Source organism: Pyxicephalus adspersus, chromosome 2 (assembly GCF_032062135.1).
Source record: "Pyxicephalus adspersus chromosome 2, UCB_Pads_2.0, whole genome shotgun sequence".
Taxonomy (NCBI): Eukaryota; Metazoa; Chordata; class Amphibia; order Anura; family Pyxicephalidae; genus Pyxicephalus; species Pyxicephalus adspersus.
In genome coordinates, this window is record NC_092859.1 from 124874431 (window position 1) to 124894243 (window position 19813).

General features: G+C 35.2%; 1 protein-coding gene across 1 annotated transcript in view; it reads left to right on the forward strand.

Moving 5' to 3' along the window:
* The window catches only part of THSD4 (thrombospondin type 1 domain containing 4), a gene marked incomplete in the record, with an annotated part of 385569 nt that overhangs the window by 336102 nt on the left and 29654 nt on the right, over window positions 1-19813 (forward strand). The window contains 2 exon segments of the mRNA XM_072402303.1: window positions 2180-2384; window positions 18200-18375. Coding sequence (XP_072258404.1) covers window positions 2180-2384; window positions 18200-18375 — 381 coding nt within the window.

Here is a 19813-nt window from a genome sequence, read left to right on the forward strand (position 1 = left end):
TGTATAGAAAGCGGATTCCTATCCCCCCAAATGGAAGCAGATGTTCTGAGCTGAATCTCTGCTTGGCAGCTATTGTTCTCCATGGTATGTAGAGACAATAACTGTGTGATGTCTCTCCCTAAACATTCCTCCATAATATTGTATTGAGGTATTTTACACAATCTCATTTAATTATCAAAGTACAACTTGTGTCGACGTGGAACATATGAAATGTGTTATAGTCGGAATTGTTCTTCGTTGTGACACCCTTTGATGGAGTATACAAGAGAGATTTACTGGTTTTACTGTCCAGTTTTGTTTATGGTAAGTCTTTCACCAGTTAATGACTGAATAAAATAGCAGAGCTTTCCTTGATTAACCCCACTTATCTACATTACACAGTAGCCCAGGCTCTACCTGCTATTTGTGACTGCAAGTCTGGTGTGATTGAATAAGATAAAGATATATATATATTAGTTCCAAATGATGTGCTGTAGAAAGCATACATGTTATTGTGCCCATCTCCCTTCTTCATCAAATCAATTTCAGCATGATCCTGTCTGAATGATCATTCTGGAAAAGTCAGCTGGAGCGTGAGGTTGTCCACCTGTCTGATCTTTGGTGTGCTTCATCTCATGGCAGCTTGCTAGTTTTTTATGTATCTCTCTCTCTCTCTCTCTCTCTCTCTCTCTCTCTCTCTCTCAAATAGAGAAGGAATAAAAGTAATCAACCCACCTGGAAGGGTGGTAGCATTTTAAACCCTGGGGTACCATAGAGGTAAAAATAAACAAACTTGTTTTTAGGGCTGACCTTTGTTTTATCAGTGACCCTTTGGTGATGGGGTGATTTTAAGCATATTAAATATAAACCAGTTATAGTTTACATGTATTCTAGGATTTATTAAAATGTTTACCTACAAAGCTAGCTTCATGTATTCTCTGTTCCACTGTGGAGAAGACTACTGCTTATTGCCAAATACCAACAATATAGGTTTTATTACACCGAATAAGGTCCTCAAGCTTTTAAAATTCTACAACAATGATAGGCTTCCGTAATTTAAACTGCCCTGAGTTTTACTGTAATGCATATTCTGCTTAAACTAAGTGTTATCTTATAGTACTCAAGGGGGATACCCATTCTGTTGTAAATACTGTAACAAATTTATGGTAGTTAGACATTAGACTCACAGGGCTTCTTTGTGTTCAATAATTAAAAGCACAGCATTTCATGGTTATTACCAGGAATATATAGATATATTACCTCTTTGTTCATCTTCAGTAGTTTAAGGAGCAGTGTAATTGGTAGGACGATACTCTAGAGTTCCTATATTGTGATTCAGAGATTTTAATACCATACAGAATAAACAGCTAGATGAACTTAACATTATCTTTGCCTTAAACTCTTGTCAAAGAATTCTCTCTTTAACTTTTAAATTGACTGTGTGCCGAATGAGCAAAGCCGGTATCTTTTTCACAGCTAATTGGGTGCATTTACCTCTGCCAATACCTTGGTGACTCCTAACAACTGATGTGAAGAATCATTGACGTTACCCAGGACAATACCTGTATTCACGTGAAGCCATACAGCTGCTGAAGATGCCTGTCTCATGCTTCTAATTACCATCCTTTTCTGTTGTTACCTGTCATTCTTAAGAGCTCTAGAGGAAATACTCCTGTCCTTCTCAACATACCAATAATGCTAAATTAATTAAAGTGTATGTTTCGTGGTTTTAAAATTAGATGAGGGTGTTTTTTTATAATCTTTATAATTACTTTAAAACCGTGTACTGCTCAATAAACAAAAAGCTAAATTGTGGCAATTAATACTGTATGTAATATTATCACTTTAGTTTCATGGTAATCAAAATTACTTGTTTTTTTTTTTAAAGAAAAAGTTTCAAGTTATCAAACCGCTTTCTTCCCTTGCTGGTGACACCATAGGAACTTTTCCCATAAGAACATAGCTCCCCAAATGCTGATCTATAAGTGCATGGTTGATCTTACTAGAGCACCTGTACAAAAAAGCAGACAGCAGTTCTAACCCTTAACCCATTCTTTTCCTGGTTAAAAAAAGCGCTTCATTCAGCTTTAATTATAATTTCTTAAACAAATGTCCTCAAATGTCATATGTTTCCATAGGAATAAAAGACTTTCCATTCACAATCACTAATAAGTATACATATATGGATTTCATTTTACAGATGGTTGGCTGCGATGACTTCCTGGGATCAGACAAAGTGGTTGACAAATGTGGAGTCTGTGGAGGAGATAATACAGCATGCAGAGTTGTTTCAGGTGTCTTCAAGCATATTTTAACAAAAGTTGGCTATCATAAAATTGTGGAAATACCGGAAGGGGCCATGAAAATTAATGTTACAGAGATGGCAAAAAGCAACAACTACTTAGGTGAGTGAAATTTATTTAACCTATAATTAGATGTATTTACTTAAAGATAACCCTAATTTATCTAAAGTTACCTAAGATTCAGAAAAATGTTCATTTTTCATGTTATTAACAGGACATTACTGACCTTAGTCCTCATCCACCTGGCAGCTGGCACACTTTTCTTCCATCCAACCACGAGTTGTGGGCATACACTTTATATTTCCCTACACCATATAGAGTTGCTGCCCGAGCATTTTGGGAGAAGAGATTGGTGTCTGTGATTGTGGGCTGTAAAGGCTTGTGGAAGAGGTGGAAGACTGTGCTTGCATGGAAGTTAAACTTCAAGGGGAACAAGGGATTCTTTTCACTCTGCCTCTAGACATAGGCAATAATTTACTCTTGCAGTGCAAGACTATCCTATCCGCAAAAGAAAGATTTTTGTACAACCTGGAGTTAGATTTTAATTCCTAATTAACAAGTTAATTGGTATGGTACCCCCCCCCCCCAGAGCTTATGACACAAATGGCTATACTAGGCTTTATAAATATACAGACTCCCATACAAAATCTGCTACTGGCTTCTTAGAAAAAAAAATGTAAATATATATTATAGATTTTTATGACTTCTAGCAAGTTTTTCTGAGACCTCACTACAGACAGGCTTTGATTTCTGTAATAATGTGAATATTATCCTAAATTTTCTAATCAGGTGATGCTGAAAAAACTAAACAGGAATTTTCTGTTCACATAATTATAACTGTGTACTGTAGTCTTCTTCATGGGTAAATAAGGCATCCCCCTGAAAATAAGCCCTAGAGCATATTTTGGCCTTCAAAAAAAATAAAGACAGTGTCTTATCATAGGGGAAACAGGGTAGGATGTTCACAAAGCAAAGTCAAGTATCAATTTAGCTTAGTAAATGAGCTGAAGCTCTGCTGACTTGAATAAATCCAATCATTTGCTCTAAAATCATAGTATTTAGATTTCCTTGCAGCTGATTGGATATTCCTTGCAACGTGAGTTTTCAGGACATTCATCAACCTTAGTGATATATCTATTTGCAAGGTGATAATTCATCTTTGAACATCCTGTGTTTCTTTAGTAAATCAACCCAACTGTATTGTGTGAACTTTTTCAACTCTTTTATTAAATTAGCTTCACTACCTTGGGGGTACTTCTGCTTGTGAAGTAATTTCACCTTGACAATTTAAAATTTTATGAAATAGCGACATGAAAAAACATATTGGTGCAAGAAGTTACATAAACACAAATTGAGAAGGCAATTTTAGGCCTCTATCAGTGTACGACATTGAAGCTGCAGACTAGCTACAGAACTTTAAAGCTTAGTACTGCCTGAAATATAAAGTGGGAGCACTGCATAACATGCTCTTTTGGGGAAATGCACTGAAAACTATACTATTTTTGTGATATGTGTAGCAATGTGAAAGTGTTTAGTATTTCTTTAGATGGATATTGCCTGTGATTATTATTCAGGCAAAAGGGGGTTCTGGCATCTTTTGCTTTATTTATTTGATTCTGTAAATAAAAGTTGCATATGAATGTTTTTTTTCTTTTGCACCATGTGCCTGGATGCTCTAGATCAGAGGCCAGCAAACTTTTTTGGCCAGTAGGCCATTTCAGGGGGAGGCAGGAGCACACAAGGCCGGACTCTCTCTCTCGAGTCCTGCCCTAATGGCTCCGTCCCTCCCACCAGGAATGCCCCCTGAAGGGAAATCCCTCTCCTCCCCAATGCACACGGAGGAGAGGGAATGTGCCCTATCTATCCCACCGGTGGAAGTGTTGACGCCGGCTGGGGTAAATAGGGAAGGGAGCCACCACAAGGAGGCTCTAGAGCCGTATGCGGCTCCGGGAGTTTGTTCCCGGCTCCGCCAGGGCGCGTTAGGCTGGAACAAACTACTGGCTAGGCCGTATCTGGCCTAAAGGCTGGAGTTTGCCAACCCCTGCTCTAGTTATTCATTTATGGTGGTTGATTTCAGAGAAAGCTTACTTAACTAATCCAGACACTGACATACTCAGCACAACTATGGCACTTTTATTGGTGAACGGCTAAAGGCCTAAGGATTATTTTTTTGGCTTTAGATTTTATTTAGTGTCATTTATTTATTATTTAGCTTAATTGTATCATTGCCATGGCAAATCATTTTATGATGTGATAGATCAGTAGGCTGTTCCTGATTCAGCAAATAATTAAACTTTGTAACAAACCATCTGTATTGTTCTTTCTTGTTTTGTGATGTTTCCAATATGAATGTTAGAAGCCAAACTTTGAAAGATGAATTGTATATCTTCCAAATGTTTTTGATTTGGAGGTTAGGGATTTAAACATGTTTTTCCCTCACCTGTGTTTATATTTGACATTTTTAAAACTTTTTATTGTACTTTGTCATATTTGAAATAGTATAACGTTTCAGAATTAATTTTTTGTCTTAAGCTTATTCAAACACAAAATTGATTTATTAGCTTAATGGGCAAGGTCCTCTCTTCCTCTTCTGTCACTGTCTGTATCTGTCTGTCATTTGCAACCCTTATTTAATTTATAGCGCTGTGCATCATGTTGTCGCTATATAAATACTTTTATAGTTTATTAATATTATTTTTTTTTATTGTTGGGAATAGTATTTTTGAGAATCAGATAGCTATGCTTTGAGTGCACATTGTTGAAGTCTGTAAAAGTGCATGTGTTTTTTAACCCCCCTAGCGGTAATCCCGAGTGTGACTCGGGGTGGCTTTTACATGCAAAAAGCAGTAATCCCGAGTCACACTCGAGGTAACTTTAGAAGCCCCCTTACCTTTGCCCCACGCTCCAGCGGCGATCAGATGGTCCCGCTGTAATGCCGGGCCGCCGGTCCGTCGGGGGGCGTGGCCGGGCGGGAAATTTAAAAGCAGATTACTGAGTAATCTGCTTTTAAATACCACCCGGGTCCTGGCTACGCCGCTGCTCGCATCAGCAGTGAGATGCGCAGCACAATGCAGGACTTCTGCATTGTGCTTCACATCTCACTGCAGATGCGAGCAGCAATAGCAAATTCTGGGGGTGGTCACCCATCTCTTTGGAGATGCAGAGCAGCAACAGCGTCTGTGTGAGGCAGGCGGGACATCCCCACTCACAAACAAAGCAAAAAATAAAAACTTTATGGCGCATACACATTCATTAACTTCTGGAGCAAGTTGTGCTTTAATATGCAAAAAAAAAGCAACTGCAGAGTTTCTTGGTCATTAAAGAGTTACAAGAGATTGCAATAGAGTTCAGTCTCAGCTGTGTTTAGCAAAAGATTTTCTCTGGAAGTCTTGCAAACCGCCATTCTCCATCCTGCACATGAGGGAGCAGGAAAGCCCTGTTCATATCTAGGAGTTGTCTGTATGTCGGATGTCCTTACGCCAGGGACTACCTGTAGTGGATTAACAAACAAGATAACAAAATGAGATTAACTGGGGAATATAAGTATATTTAGTAAGAATATTTGTTAACTATTCTGCCACCAAACATAAATGAACATCAATTATAAAAATGACAATTGGTACAAGGTCCACTTTTGATAGTGGAACACCTTGGCAGATGTACTTTAAAGTGCTTTAAATGACCTACAGACTTTGAAGAAGCATTAATTAAAAATATTGCATAACACGTCAAAGCCAAAACTAAAACCCGTTCATTAGCAAATATGTCTGCCTCTATGTCCCTATATAACTATAAAAATATATATTGAAACACATTTTTACATGTTAACCGGTATTGATGAGATTATTTATATTGAACACCTTTTTTTACATTCATATCTAAAATCAAATTGAAAAAATATGCATCCCGTTTAAATAGCAGGCATGTGTTCTTTTGTTGTTTTTTAAGCTGCCTTTAAATGTTATTGCCCAGGAGTCCAATTAAAACTCTGTGTATAAGTACAGTTTCCAATGTCTTATGCCAAGTTCTGCAGAGAATATGAATGTAATGAATAATATTCTAAGCTTAAGACAAAGATTTATATGTATGATGTCAGCTTCTTTTGGAATAAGAGTTTAAGATGGGATGAAACAAGTCTGCTATGAAAACTACCATGCAAAGTTACACTTATATTGAAAAGCTGTATTTTTCAAAATGTTTAGTTGAGGAGCCCCAGTACACCTCATTGTTGACATCAGTGCTTCTGTTTTGTTTAGCCATATAATCATCTTAAAGTCAGAGCAGTTTTACTATTTTCTTGTAATAGATGTACTTTGTAGTGGCTGTAATATTAGGAGATCTTCCTAATGTTACTATTAAAAATAAATACTTTTCTTTTCTGATAATATAGATATACAAACTTTAAGATATAACCTAATTTTACTCCAAATTATACTTGTGTATTTATCTGTGAAGCCAAATTGCTGATTGTATGGACATGGGTTTCTAAGCATGATTTTTGCTTTAACATGGCTGTATGGTTAAAGTCAGCAAAGCCTCACCTCATTTTTCTAAGCTTAGTAAAATTTCTCTTGTAAGATTATAATTTACTTTCTAAGGTTACCAATCTAAACAATTTTTAGTATATCAATCACATTGATGATAGGTCTTTTTAAGGCTTAGTCTACACGGACGTTTTCCCCAGCGTTTAACCTGATGCTTTTGAAGCCTATGTTTGAAATCCCCATGCACTTAAAACGTAAACGCACTAAAAACACGGAAAAATGCGTCATTGGTGGTTTCCAGCGTTTCAAAGCAAGCTTTGAATTGCTAATAATAGTGCTTAAAAACGCATATAAAAGCAATAGATCAACCTTAATTCTGTCGGACGTTGTATCTTGTTTTACTTGTGTAGGCGTTAACATTCAATTTGGTGAATTTACATGATCCTAGATTTCCCGAATGCTCAATCCAAAGTCTTACCACATTCATTTTAATGGTCCACTCTGGTTAACAGCCTCATTGTAAAATTATAGTGTAATTTCCTTTAAAAATTGAAATCCAATGTCTGTACAAATAGCCTTAATTGCAAATTTATGTCAAAGGCATTTCCAGTACTCTAAAGGTTTTCATTTAACCGTTACGTATCCTCTTTTTAAGTTACTATAATCATAAATTTTATTTTTTTTTAATTTTTATTAAAGTTTAACTGCTTAACTTCTAATTCATTCCCTCATTTTAATTCTATATACCTGGCAACTGTACGGCTTCTGACTGTAAAATTACATGTGCCATCAGTGTAATAAGAAGCAATGTCTGCATGTTATGCTGCACGTTTTTTGTTGTTTTTTTTTTATCCGTATCAGTTTTGGGATAAAATGCCGTAATTTTAATCTACTATATACCAGTAACTAGTGATTATACTAGTACATTTTGTTAGCCAATGCGTATATCATTTATGGAGTTTCATTGTTTTTTGGGCATTATTGTTTATTTTTGTTGTTAGGATCTATTTTTTAGTTTGGCATGTTAAATATCCAGCACTCAGTTGTTCAACATCTGTTCTTGAATAAATATACTTTATACCAATACATTTTTAATGTTTTTTAAATTTACTTTATACACAAAATAAGTGAGGTCTTAAACTTTGTAAGTCCATCAGTACAAAGTACAACCAAACACAGAAATACCTGTCTAATGATCTACAACAAACTGACCCAATGTAATACACACATAAATAGTTATCCATAGTGCTTTACTGGATTTCAATAATACTCTTCAAAAGAATATAAAATGACAAGATTTGATTAAATGGTATTTAAATAAAACATTTATATGTTTATTACAGTGGTTTGGTCATTTGTAGTCCCAAGCCGGTTCAGACCTATTTTTGGATCAAGTGTTTTTGTGTGAATGTCGGCTGTTTTTGTTCAAATTATAAAGTGGGGTGCAAGCAAAATTAAGTTCCAAGAACAAAATGCAAAATCATTGCATACTCTCACCTTTTGTGCCTGATATTCATCACACATCATCCCCATAATAAAAATCTTTAAAAAATGGGACATAAACCATTGTTACATATCTATATGATCTATATTTTTTGTAATATGCAAGTCTTTATGTTGGGTTTCAACATTTAGGCCTGTTCCCATAGATGCAAATCTGTCCAGCACCTGGCCAGTTTCCATTAAACCACATAAAGTCATATTATTGCTTGATGAAAACCTATGTGTCTCTGCTAAACATTAAAAGCCGATCCTGTGAAGAATGGGGTTGTCTCCATGTCCCAGGTAGTGCTCCAAGTCATTCCTGCAAGAAAGAACAAGCCTTTCACATTATTTATTTAATTATAATTATTTAATGTACCTATAGTTTTATGTTATAGATTTTCTATCCAGCGTTGTATATGAACAGCCATTCAACTACTTTAGGATCTATAAATTTGTCTCGTGACGCTATTGCTCCTTTTACTGCATTTAACAAAAATACATTGCAGATCAGTGAAAAGCAATTTAATGTTTATTTTAGGTGATCTGTTGGGAATAAAAACTGTTAGTAATTGAAACAATGTGTTCATTTTATTGCAAGGCTTAAACATTCCCAGTATTTTGGCATCTATTAACATGAAAAAAAAACTGTCTATACGTCTTTATTTGGTTTTGCAATTGTATAATTATTGCTTCAAGCATTGCTTTTGGAAAAACACTTTCTTCAAAGGCTGCTTTACAGATCTCAGTGGATTAGGCATATGAACTTTTTTTTTTTATCTTTTTATTTTTTTACGTTTCTGATACCTTTTAATCAGATGACCATTCAGCCTGGTTGTTTTGTGAAAGTGCCAAAGCTATTTTCCTGTAGCAGTAATGGTGTCGTAAGTTCTACTTTTTGGTGCTAACAAAGCTGTGGTAATTTTATCTTTGTATATGCTCAGATTTGAGGTAAATTGTAAAATTATGGATGTTTTTAGAACGGTTATAATCTGCTGCCAGCTACAGTAATTTAGGTTAAAGTAGGACTGTGGCCAGTCTTTTGACATTCAAACACACTGAAACGTCCACATATCTTTAACACCAAATAGGAATCAAAACAAGCCCTTCCTGACCTCCATAACTGCAGGTACTATGGAGTAATAAATTACTGTAGGAAGTGCTTTTACTTGAATTTCAGCAGTATAACTTGTTGAAAGGTCAACATTTGTGTATCAACTGACTTAATGTTTTTTTGTTTGTTTTTTTTTTTTTTTGGTTGCGAATATAGTAAGGAAAGATTAGCATTAGTTATGTTCCACTACTGTTGAAGGGCCCCAGATACATCCTTTACAGCAGCCAGGTAAAGCAATATCTCCAAAAGCAATTAAGTCAGAAATAAAAATGAATATTATGGGTTAAATAAAGGAAGCTTGGGGGTGGCTGAGCACCAATACCGATGACATATTAAGTAAGGGAGCTTCTGCATAATCCTGAGTAATAGCCTCCCTCTTTGTCTCTATAGCTGCTAACTGCCCTTGTTTGTGCTCAGGTCCCTAGATCTTAAGCAACACCTGGGGGTCTTCTTTCTTCTGCCTGTAATATTATGAATTTTCTTTCCTGCTCTTCGATGTGACCTCCTCTTGTACAATGCCTTCTGAAATCAACTAATTAGAACTTACTGGATCCTCAGTATGGGGTATGACATGCATCTTGTATGTGATGAAAATGATTGTGCTATCATGTTCTGTGATAAATAAAATTAGGATGGGGTTAAAAATGCACCAATTACTTGGAAAAGAACCCAAGAATCAGATTTTGTATCCTTAAGTTACAGTCTAATGGAAAGCACAATTGTTGAGTTGTTAGGACAAGCATGATCTTAGTAAAACAGCACACAAGTGTGTTTTTGCACAGCAGGTACAGAGAAAGCATCCAGTTTGCATTGTCTGTGAAGTCATAGAATTAACACACAACTGCTTTCAATTACAACCTTATTGTAAAATTCCAGGCAGATGCACAGCTCACTAATTGTACATTACCTCTGGTTTACAGCAGGAGCCTTGGGGTTGAGTCTGGGCTTCTTGGATGTCCTCCAGGCCTGAGGCCTCTGCTGAGATTACCTAGTAAATAATCTGTCTCATGGACCATGGGGCAAGATACTTTAAATTATACAGTAAGGAAGTCTAACTTGCCCTTTTAATAAGTAGGTCAAGCTAACAGCCCATCCGCCCACCCCATTAGCCTGCTGGATTAAAGTAAAATACCTAGTACTTCCAGGAACAGGGGTCAATGTGACTCTTTCCCTTTCCTTTCATAGTGAAAACTTGAGTGTATTAACCATATTCCATGTTAGGCATCATAAGAGCCTTGTGTATGCATGCCTTTTTAAGTATGTGATAGTGATAGGCAAAACCCTAGGCTCCTTTTCCTTCTTTCTCCTCTTCCTGGAGACGATCTTTAATCATCTTACTAGCTGTCCGGAATGACGTAACTTCAAAAATTCAATCATGCTCAGAGGAAGGTGGGATTGCTGGGTATTCTGGCAACCAAAGCGGAGGATGTGCATGCACAACTCTTTTGACGGATTCTGGGAGCAATCAGGCAAATGGGGATTATTGCAGAAAGAAAATCCCTTTTGTGCAATAATGATCTGCCTGATCATGGAGTTTTAAAAGTGGAACTGAATTGAATAAAGCATTTACTTTTCAAAAAAAAATGTATTACTACAGTACATATGCTCTTTAAACCACAAATAATTTGACTTTCAAAGGATATATTGACTGACTTATCCTCTTGTATACCAATTATTACAATTAATTTTTAAATGGCTATTTACATATTCACATTGTAAGCAGAGCACTTCCAGTAACTAAAGAAAAAGTTTAAGTGGTCTCTAATGTACTTGTTGCCCATGTTCCAGCCTTCATTTGCCTAATTTACCATTAGTTACAGTAACAGTTGAAAGAGGTGTAAAAATGAAGGAATATGCATTGCAGGATTTCTATGAGGTCTGCCAGATGCTAAAAGAGCACAGTACTTGGCATTGTGCCTACTGCCAAACACCTGGGGCAAGTGTCACTTTTCAATTAAATACATTCATCAGTATGTAATCTAACTAACTGTATAATACCCAGGTTCATTAAATCTATAAATGTTACTATAATTACCACGTACAAGCACTTATATGTCTGACCCTTTAAGCGGTAAAAGCATTGTTCAATTAAGGTTAGCATTTTCCATAAATATATGGAAGATGTATTAAAGAATGTGAAATCCTAATTAAAATTGACTTTTGTGAAATATGAGGCCCTTTTGGGAATTCTATTTTAAACTAAAATGTCAGAAACCTTTTCTATCACAATTGGCCAGTAAAAGGGGGTCACAGTTACAAGCACTAAACGTTTGGAAAATAAATTGGCCACATCATTGTTTGAGAGTCTGATAAGCTTTAATGATAGCGTAACAAAAAGGCCCAGAAGGAGAGTAAAGGAATGCACTGGAACATAGCAAAATTAGCTTTATTTCAGACAGAAGCAGCAACTTTTCCCACATTCTCCAGTTTCTACCTGTTTGATGCTATCATGATATGAACACCAACCTTTCAGACACCATTGTAATGTTCACTTACAAAGCATAAATAGATTCTCTACTAGTGTTCTATTCCTGCAGTAAATTGTTGGTTTGCTCAGGTAATAAAGTAAATGTTCTGGCTACTGGATAAAAAAAAGCTTTGAGAGAGTTGCAAAAATGTCACATTCCAAAAGCCTTATTGAAGTTTTAGTTTAAATAAGGTAAATACATTCCAGGTGGAAAAAAAAGAGTCAAGGAGTTAGCATTTAAAAAAGATAATTTTATGGCGAGAAAAGTAAGCAGGCTTTTTAAGGCAGACTACAATTAGTACAATTATATTTCAGTGATATAAAGTGAGGGTTGCTATGTTTTACATAAATTGTGATTACATCAAAATAGTTTTGCGGTTAAGGTACAAATAGTGAACATACAACTCAACAATATATCTCAAGTCCTGACTTGCTTCGCCTTTCAGGCTTACTCAGGGGATGATTTGAGATTTGCAAGATTGGAGCTATAGATACCAATATCATGTACATAGAAAAAATATAACAGAACAAAAAGTTTCAATTATTTCAAGAAAAGCATTCAAATCATAAATTGTAATGCATGAGTACAAAGCATGAAATTTAAATATAATTACTTACAGTTGTGTAATCACATTCATTAAGAGTGAATAAAAACATCTGCAAGACGTCCATGCCAATGGTTCCAATTTAAAAAGATGAGTGATGGTAGTATGAAGTGGCTCTAAAAGTAATTTGGTATTGAGATTAGTATTAGTGTTACCCAGTCATTTACATGTAAAATGAATAGAAAAAGATTTGTTAATTGACTTGCCTAAGATTTAAGAGAGTTGGCAGTGTAGTGGGAGTATAATGGATGCTTCTAGGTGAACATTTGCTGTTCTAGAGAAAAGTATAAGCAAATAAGGATACGTAAAACCAGTTATAGTGAATGATGTCCATCTTCGAAATAAAAGAAAGATAGTGATACTTACTTATTTGTGGGTAATGAAAAGGTTTCTATGGTTTCTATATTAATTATATATTAAAAGGATACCAGAATAGCAATATTTAGGATGTCTTTGAGTAATTAGATACTTTGGGATGAAAGAAAGTTTCAATGAGTATGCTAGTGGGATGCCATATTAGAAAAGCTAAAAAAACACTGTGGATTTACTTACTTACTGATGCTGTAGGGGTAAACTGACTAATTAGGTAGCCCATTCTATAAAAGATAAATATTTTTCTTAATGAGTACAAAGTGTGGAATTTGTTAGAAAAAAGCTAGAGTTGCAATCAAGATTGATTTGTAAAATGGTATAGGTATTGAGTACTTACTGAGAAAATTGGAGAATGGCAGAGAGACAGGGAGAGGCATCTGCAGTCAGTCATGAAAGGACTGCGCTTGCTGGCGTCTCTCCCTGAAATAAGAGATAAGGGAGGCGGCCCCGCATTTCCGGGGTCTGTGCGAGATCACGCTGTCCATGTAAAAATATGTCCTTTGATATGGGAGGAAAGGATATTTCCTCCTTTAAAAGAGAAGTCAGCAGTGGTAGCTTCCATATTATTTTCCGTACGGGTTTCCTTTAAGGCTGAGAATAGGTATAGGTATACTTGTATGGGATGAATGTTGAATGTATAATAATTCTTTTTTTTAGACCGAAAGAATAAGGAAATAATGGTTGTAAAATTCTTCTAATATCACACTGCACCCAGGTATAAATATTGGATATACCTTACCCATTGCTATAGCAGTCTTTTTTTCCAATACCTTCATCTGACACTAAAATATTTCAGTAGATACAACATTCTATTTTTACTGTAATTCACCAGTGGCAACTCTGTACCATCTGAACATCTCCAAATGTGCAGAATCATTATTTCAGGACCACTGACAAGCAAAATGGAATAAAATAGGTAATACAAGGTATTTACAATATTCATTTTTTTGCTGCACTGAATTATTATTTAAAATTAGCTATAAAATTAGAATTCATAAAATGAATTTTGTGCTCCTATCCAATTTCATATGTGGTATATTTTTTATTTATTATATGAAATTAGTTAGAAAATTAAAATTCATGAACTGAATTTTAATTTTCTATTCAATTTCATACGCAATACATTTTTATTTGTTATATTACCCATTTCATTGCTTTTTGCATGTCGAAAAAATAATTATGGAGGTAAGGCATCAGACCTTATGTGATTTATTGTGATTTTGAAACGGGAACTATACTGAAGCTGCCACCTGCTTTTGACCCATTTCATAATAAAATACTTATTTAAGTAATATTTATGTAATGTAATGTAAAAGGGTAATATATTTGAAAACCTGGAAATTCCTAGGGCGGACATAGGGAGGTGCAAACTGTGCCACTGCACAAAGGCCCTCAGACCCACCCCAGCCTACAGGGGCCCCCACAAGGTCCACAAGTCAGATCAGCAGTGTTAGACATTTGATGTAAGGATGACTATAAATGGCCCAATAATTTTCAACCTGGCTGTGGATCCCCTTGTTTCTATATTAGCCATTTGTGTTGGGATTTTAGTGGGTAATGTAACACAAATGTGTTTCATGCAGACAACGTGTGTTTTTAAATTGAGAATAAAGTTAGAAATGTGGCTGGTTTACTGGCTATAAAATAAATCCAGGAAAATCTGAATATATGTGATAGAGGTAGAGGGTAATACTCCATCAGGTAGGGAATGTTTGTATAGAATCTGATACTTGGGATTATATTTTTCAAATGGTTGGAGTATGATTTGAAATTTTAACTACCCCTAGGAAGTAAAGCTCTTTTAAAGCAGCTAAAGGAGCGGAGTTTAAATATGTAAACAGGGCCATTTATTACTGTGGTTCAGGACTCTAAATGAAAAGGTAATAATGCTTGCATTAAATGCAGGGCCCTTAATCCGAATTTAAGTAAGATCATTCTTTTGTAGCAGAAATTAAGATTGTGGAGAAAAGTTTTAGTTTGGTTAAGTACATTTATTGCAAAATGTATAACACTTATATCGCACTCAGGCAGGTATGTTTAATTTATTCCAGAAACAGTATTTCTTGTACCTTCTGCAATAAAAAAAAAACTGTCTGGTGGCAATTTTTTATTAGTAAGGTTTAGTAGAACCCTGTATTTCATGCTTTGAAAACTCTCACTAATAAATTTAAAGCACAATAGGCATAAAGCAGTAAGGTATTATGCTATCGACCAGTGGCAATGGGCAGAAAGGAATGAAAACAATCTCATTAGATGGTTCCACCTGCAGTGCACACATAGCTGTAGTGACCCGAAAAGTGTCAGGATCAAAACCCATTCACCCCTGTAGTAAAACGTGCTTAAGAACAGTATAAAAGAATATTTTTAACATAAGACAATTGTCTATTGCTGGGACAGAAGCTGCCTGTTTTCCCCAGATAACTCCAATTGCTTCTAATTTGATGTTATCATGATTGATGGCCAGCAATCCAGACACCGTTGTAATATTCCCTTGGAAAGTATACACAGATCTTCTAATGGTGTTCTATACCCCTGGTGTGAAGTATTGTCTTGTTTAGAAGGTACAGTGAATGCTCCAGTTATGGGATGAAAATGATGCAAGAATAACATAAAAATCACTTTACGAAGGCTGGGGAAAAAGTCTATTATACCCACTCCTGTAAGGAGAATTGCTGTTTAGCAACTGGATATAAAGTGTTAGCTTTAGGCAGAATATGGAGTGTTTATTAGGTGTATGAATGCTATTATGGGTATTGTAAATCTTAGATAATATGTTTCAAAGAGATACAGACATAGTTTCCAAATGTACAGATCTGTGTGATGCACACACAAATGAACAGTCCATGTTCTAAATGAAAATATCAGTGACTTCCTATTCAAATAAGTTTAAGCAGATGGAGAGGCAATAGCAAAGCATGCAGTGTTTATATAACGGTATACTTAACAGCTTGTAACCCAAACAAGAACTGATCCTGTTGACAATCATCTACGGTTTGGGAGACTCTTATCCTGCTGTTTTTTATCCAGTTCATGTAATATATTCTTGCCCATTCTGTCTTAAAATGTATGTATTATTGTGACGGATTTTTTTCTATGTGGATGAAATCTAAACCTGTGATAAGAAAAGACGAGGCTTGTGATTCCTGGCTAACTTTTAAAATCCATGAAATAGACTGATTTATCAACTGTTCCTATTTCTAGGCTTGATTTTACCTTACTCATACCTTTGGGTGAGGGTACAAAATTGGGGGGGAGGGTGGACCCTTATTAGCGTTGTGTTCAAGATTCCAATAAGATCCCAAACCACAGACTCCCCACAACAATGAAGTTGCTTTGTGAATCCATATCCTTGCTTTTTCTTTTAAAGGTTGCATTCACATTTCTCAGTTGTGATTTTAGATCTTTGCCTTCACATCCACTTTAAATATGATAGTTCCAAAATAAATAATCTACCAGAGCCTGCCATTTATAAAAAAAAAAAAAAAATTAGCTATAGTTATACCCATAGTTTTGTCCTCCAAGGTTTTCTGGAGCTGAAGCTGCAATTTTCGCCATATATATCCCCACAACAATGTCATTCCATTGAGTGGGTTCTGGTTTCCCTAACTGCTTTGCATATACATTTTTTTTGTTAATTCATAATACTTTATGAAAGTTTTCTCTATGACATGGGGAAACACCAGCTGGGGAGAGATCACTGTATGGCTGGTATTCTTCCTAATGCTCAGCACTGTAAGAGGTATTCCTCACACGGACCACACTAATGTATTGTGTGCTGTGGATAAATTAATTATAGTTGGATTTCTTGAAGACCTAAAAGTAGATTTAAGGGTCCCCCCATGTTAAAAAGGCTAACAAAACTCTAATATAGATGTTACCTTACACAATATTTAATGTACAGCGCTGCATAATATGTTGGCGCTATATAAATCCTGTTTAATAATAATAAAAAATAATCACTATATAAGTGTCTCCAAAGGTCAAATTATAATTTTTTAGAAATATATGTTCGCTGATTCTGAAAAAGTACACTTCATTTCATGGCTGTTATATTTCCAGACATCCATCTTTCGACAGCTTGTTTATTAAATCCAATTTAGAATTCAGCAATTTTACACAGCATTTCAAACTACATATAAAAATTCTGAGCTGAAATATTGGAATTAGCCAGATATAAACCTGCATTCAATATGAAATCTGACTAATTTTGAAACTTATATTAATAATAAGTTAGTAAGAATTTTGTACTGTTCTTTACTAGAAGTTGCCTGAAAATCATTTGATGATGTATGCATAGTTCTGGGGCCAACACCACATGGCAGAACCAGTTGCATGACCCTAGCGTTGTTTTTCGATGTCTAACAAAAAGGTATTAAACAGCACCTCTGTAGGGGAGTTTTCCTTACACTGGCAACCAGTTTAAGCTTTTTCCTATTAACCCCCAAAAATTGTTTTTATAGGGGGTTCACTGAGAATTTGAAACTTATTTCAAGGGTTTCATGGGAGTAAAAAAGTTTTAAAAAGGCTGCCTTAGATTGATAAAGTGTACATTTTGAAAATATAATATAACATACTTTCTTGGTAAAGGGGAAGAAAGTATGAAGTCTTTCATTGAAGACTTTTTTTTCAAAAGCACTAATTGCTTGCCATCCCTGGTAAATCGGTGGTAACTTGAACCAAAGACTGAACATTATGCAGATAAAGAGTTCTGATATTTGAATCACCTAATCTGCAACTCCTAATTTAGGAATAAAGCCAAAGACAACAAGGCAACTAGCATTTTCAGTCTATAGGATAAGATATACAAGATAAAACAATCAGTTGTTTATACATTATCTTATCAATTTTTACTTTTAATAGCTTCTTTGTTTAGTTTATCATCATATGTGTACCTCTGGAGAGACATATTTGTTCAGTATATATATATGCAGACTCTGCTTCCTGCTTAATACTGGACAATGATTCCACCTTACTGCTTACTTAATGAGCCAGTCAAGCATCTCAATGGAGAAACTTACATAATACATTGCAATAAAGTTTAACTTGTGAGTATAGTACATCACTTTTTTTTCTTTTTGGTATGATTTGTGAGGGTGGTAAGAATACTTCTGAACACAAATTCCATATAATCTTTTTAGTGACGTATCTCAAAGCATCTCAAAGGCTCTGCATTTTTAGTATACTTCTATCATTTATTATTCTACCATTATTATGGATTTTGCTATGTGCTTTTTGTGGTTTTATTATTCCTTTTTTAAAGTACAATCATTATGACAATTTTAGCAGCAGCAGGTCACATCTAAAACGTTTTTTCATGTTATAAAGCAATAAGTATCTTTGTAGTTCAAAGTAATACAATTGATGGTTGAACTTCTTTTTATATTTTTTGCCAGCCCTTCGAAGTCGATCAGGTAGATCAATCATCAATGGGAACTGGGCAATTGACAGACCTGGAAAATATGAAGGTGGGGGAACAATGTTCACTTATAAGCGACCAAATGAAATATCAAGCACAGCAGGTGAATCTTTTTTAGCTGAAGGACCAACCAATGAAATACTGGATGTTTATGTAAGTACAAGATATATTCCTTCAAATTACAACAACATAGGACAATAATCTGTTAAGAAAAAAAAGATACCAACCAAAATGTTTTTTCAATGCCAAAGCCTAGAAAGCAAAATGTAGAATGTAATAGCTGGACAAACGTGATTTGCTAAATTTGATTGAAGGGAGATATTTATTTTGTGAAAATGTGAAGAAAGATTATCTTCATAGGATACGACATAGGGTTTGAATTACTGACAAATGATGTTGCCCATTCACTTGCATGGCTGAAGCCTGCCGAGCTTTACCTCATTCACTGAGCTGGTGCAAGAGAAAAAAAAATGACTTTTCTTAGTATAAACAGCCTCAACCCCAGTGAATATATAGAACTTGGTCAAGTAATTAGATGCAATAGGTGTTGAGGAAGTTGCTTATGTAATGTTATAATTTTTTCCATGCATAATATTGTTTTATTTAGATTGAAAATATATTTATTTTGTTTAAAATAATACATTTGACTCCTGGCATCTTACAGAGAGCTGCTTGTGCGCAGCTCAGCAGTCTCTTAAAAGAGGACTCTGATCAGGCAGGTAAGTATGTTTTTTATGTTTCTTTTTGTGTTTTTTGTTTTTTTTGCAGAACAAGAGCTCTGCTATACACTCCCAGTACTTAGTGTTTCACGGTTTAGCATCTTAGTGAAAAAATGGAAACTGCCTAGTCCTATATTTATTTATGCAAACATGCAAACCTCTTCATTATGCCCTGGGTGGACACCTGTGCATCTAGAAAGGAAATGGTTTACTACACAAATATTTATGGGAAATATAGCACAATCCAGAATATAGAGCCTTTTATCCATATTATTTACTTCTTTTTTCATCTTGTTAGCTCTCATGAATGCACATACTATGGTTTCAGTGCAGTCTAACCTGGCAATCTGTAAAATGATTCCGCCATTCTGGCTATGATGAGGTAAAAAAAAAAAAAAGGGAACAGAAAACATTCTACTTAGATACTGCAATGTGTAAAATTGCCTACCTGACTTCCTAGTCTATAAACTCCTCTTTGACAGCTAACAGTCAACCTCGGGTGGATTTGTCAGTAGCTGTCCGACCAGGCTGTCAATATTAGTTGTGGTTCCCTATAACGAATAGAGCAGTTCCGGATCACATGCTTCTATTTATTATTGTAATTGTTAAATTAAAATGACGGAAATAAAATTATGTCCATTAGAAAGTTTACCTTTTTTTGTCTTACAGCCTATACAATGAAAGTGTTAAACTACAATGCTTGTCATTAGATAAGTTTGATTTTCCCAGGACAGTTTGTAACATAAGAAAACAACTTTAGCTGGGCAAATGAAAGGCTGGTTTGTTCATTTAGAAGAAACTACTACGTCTTTCTCCTGTCATTTATGAAACAATGAAAAATTGATTAGAGAATGCACAAAAAACCTGTGGCT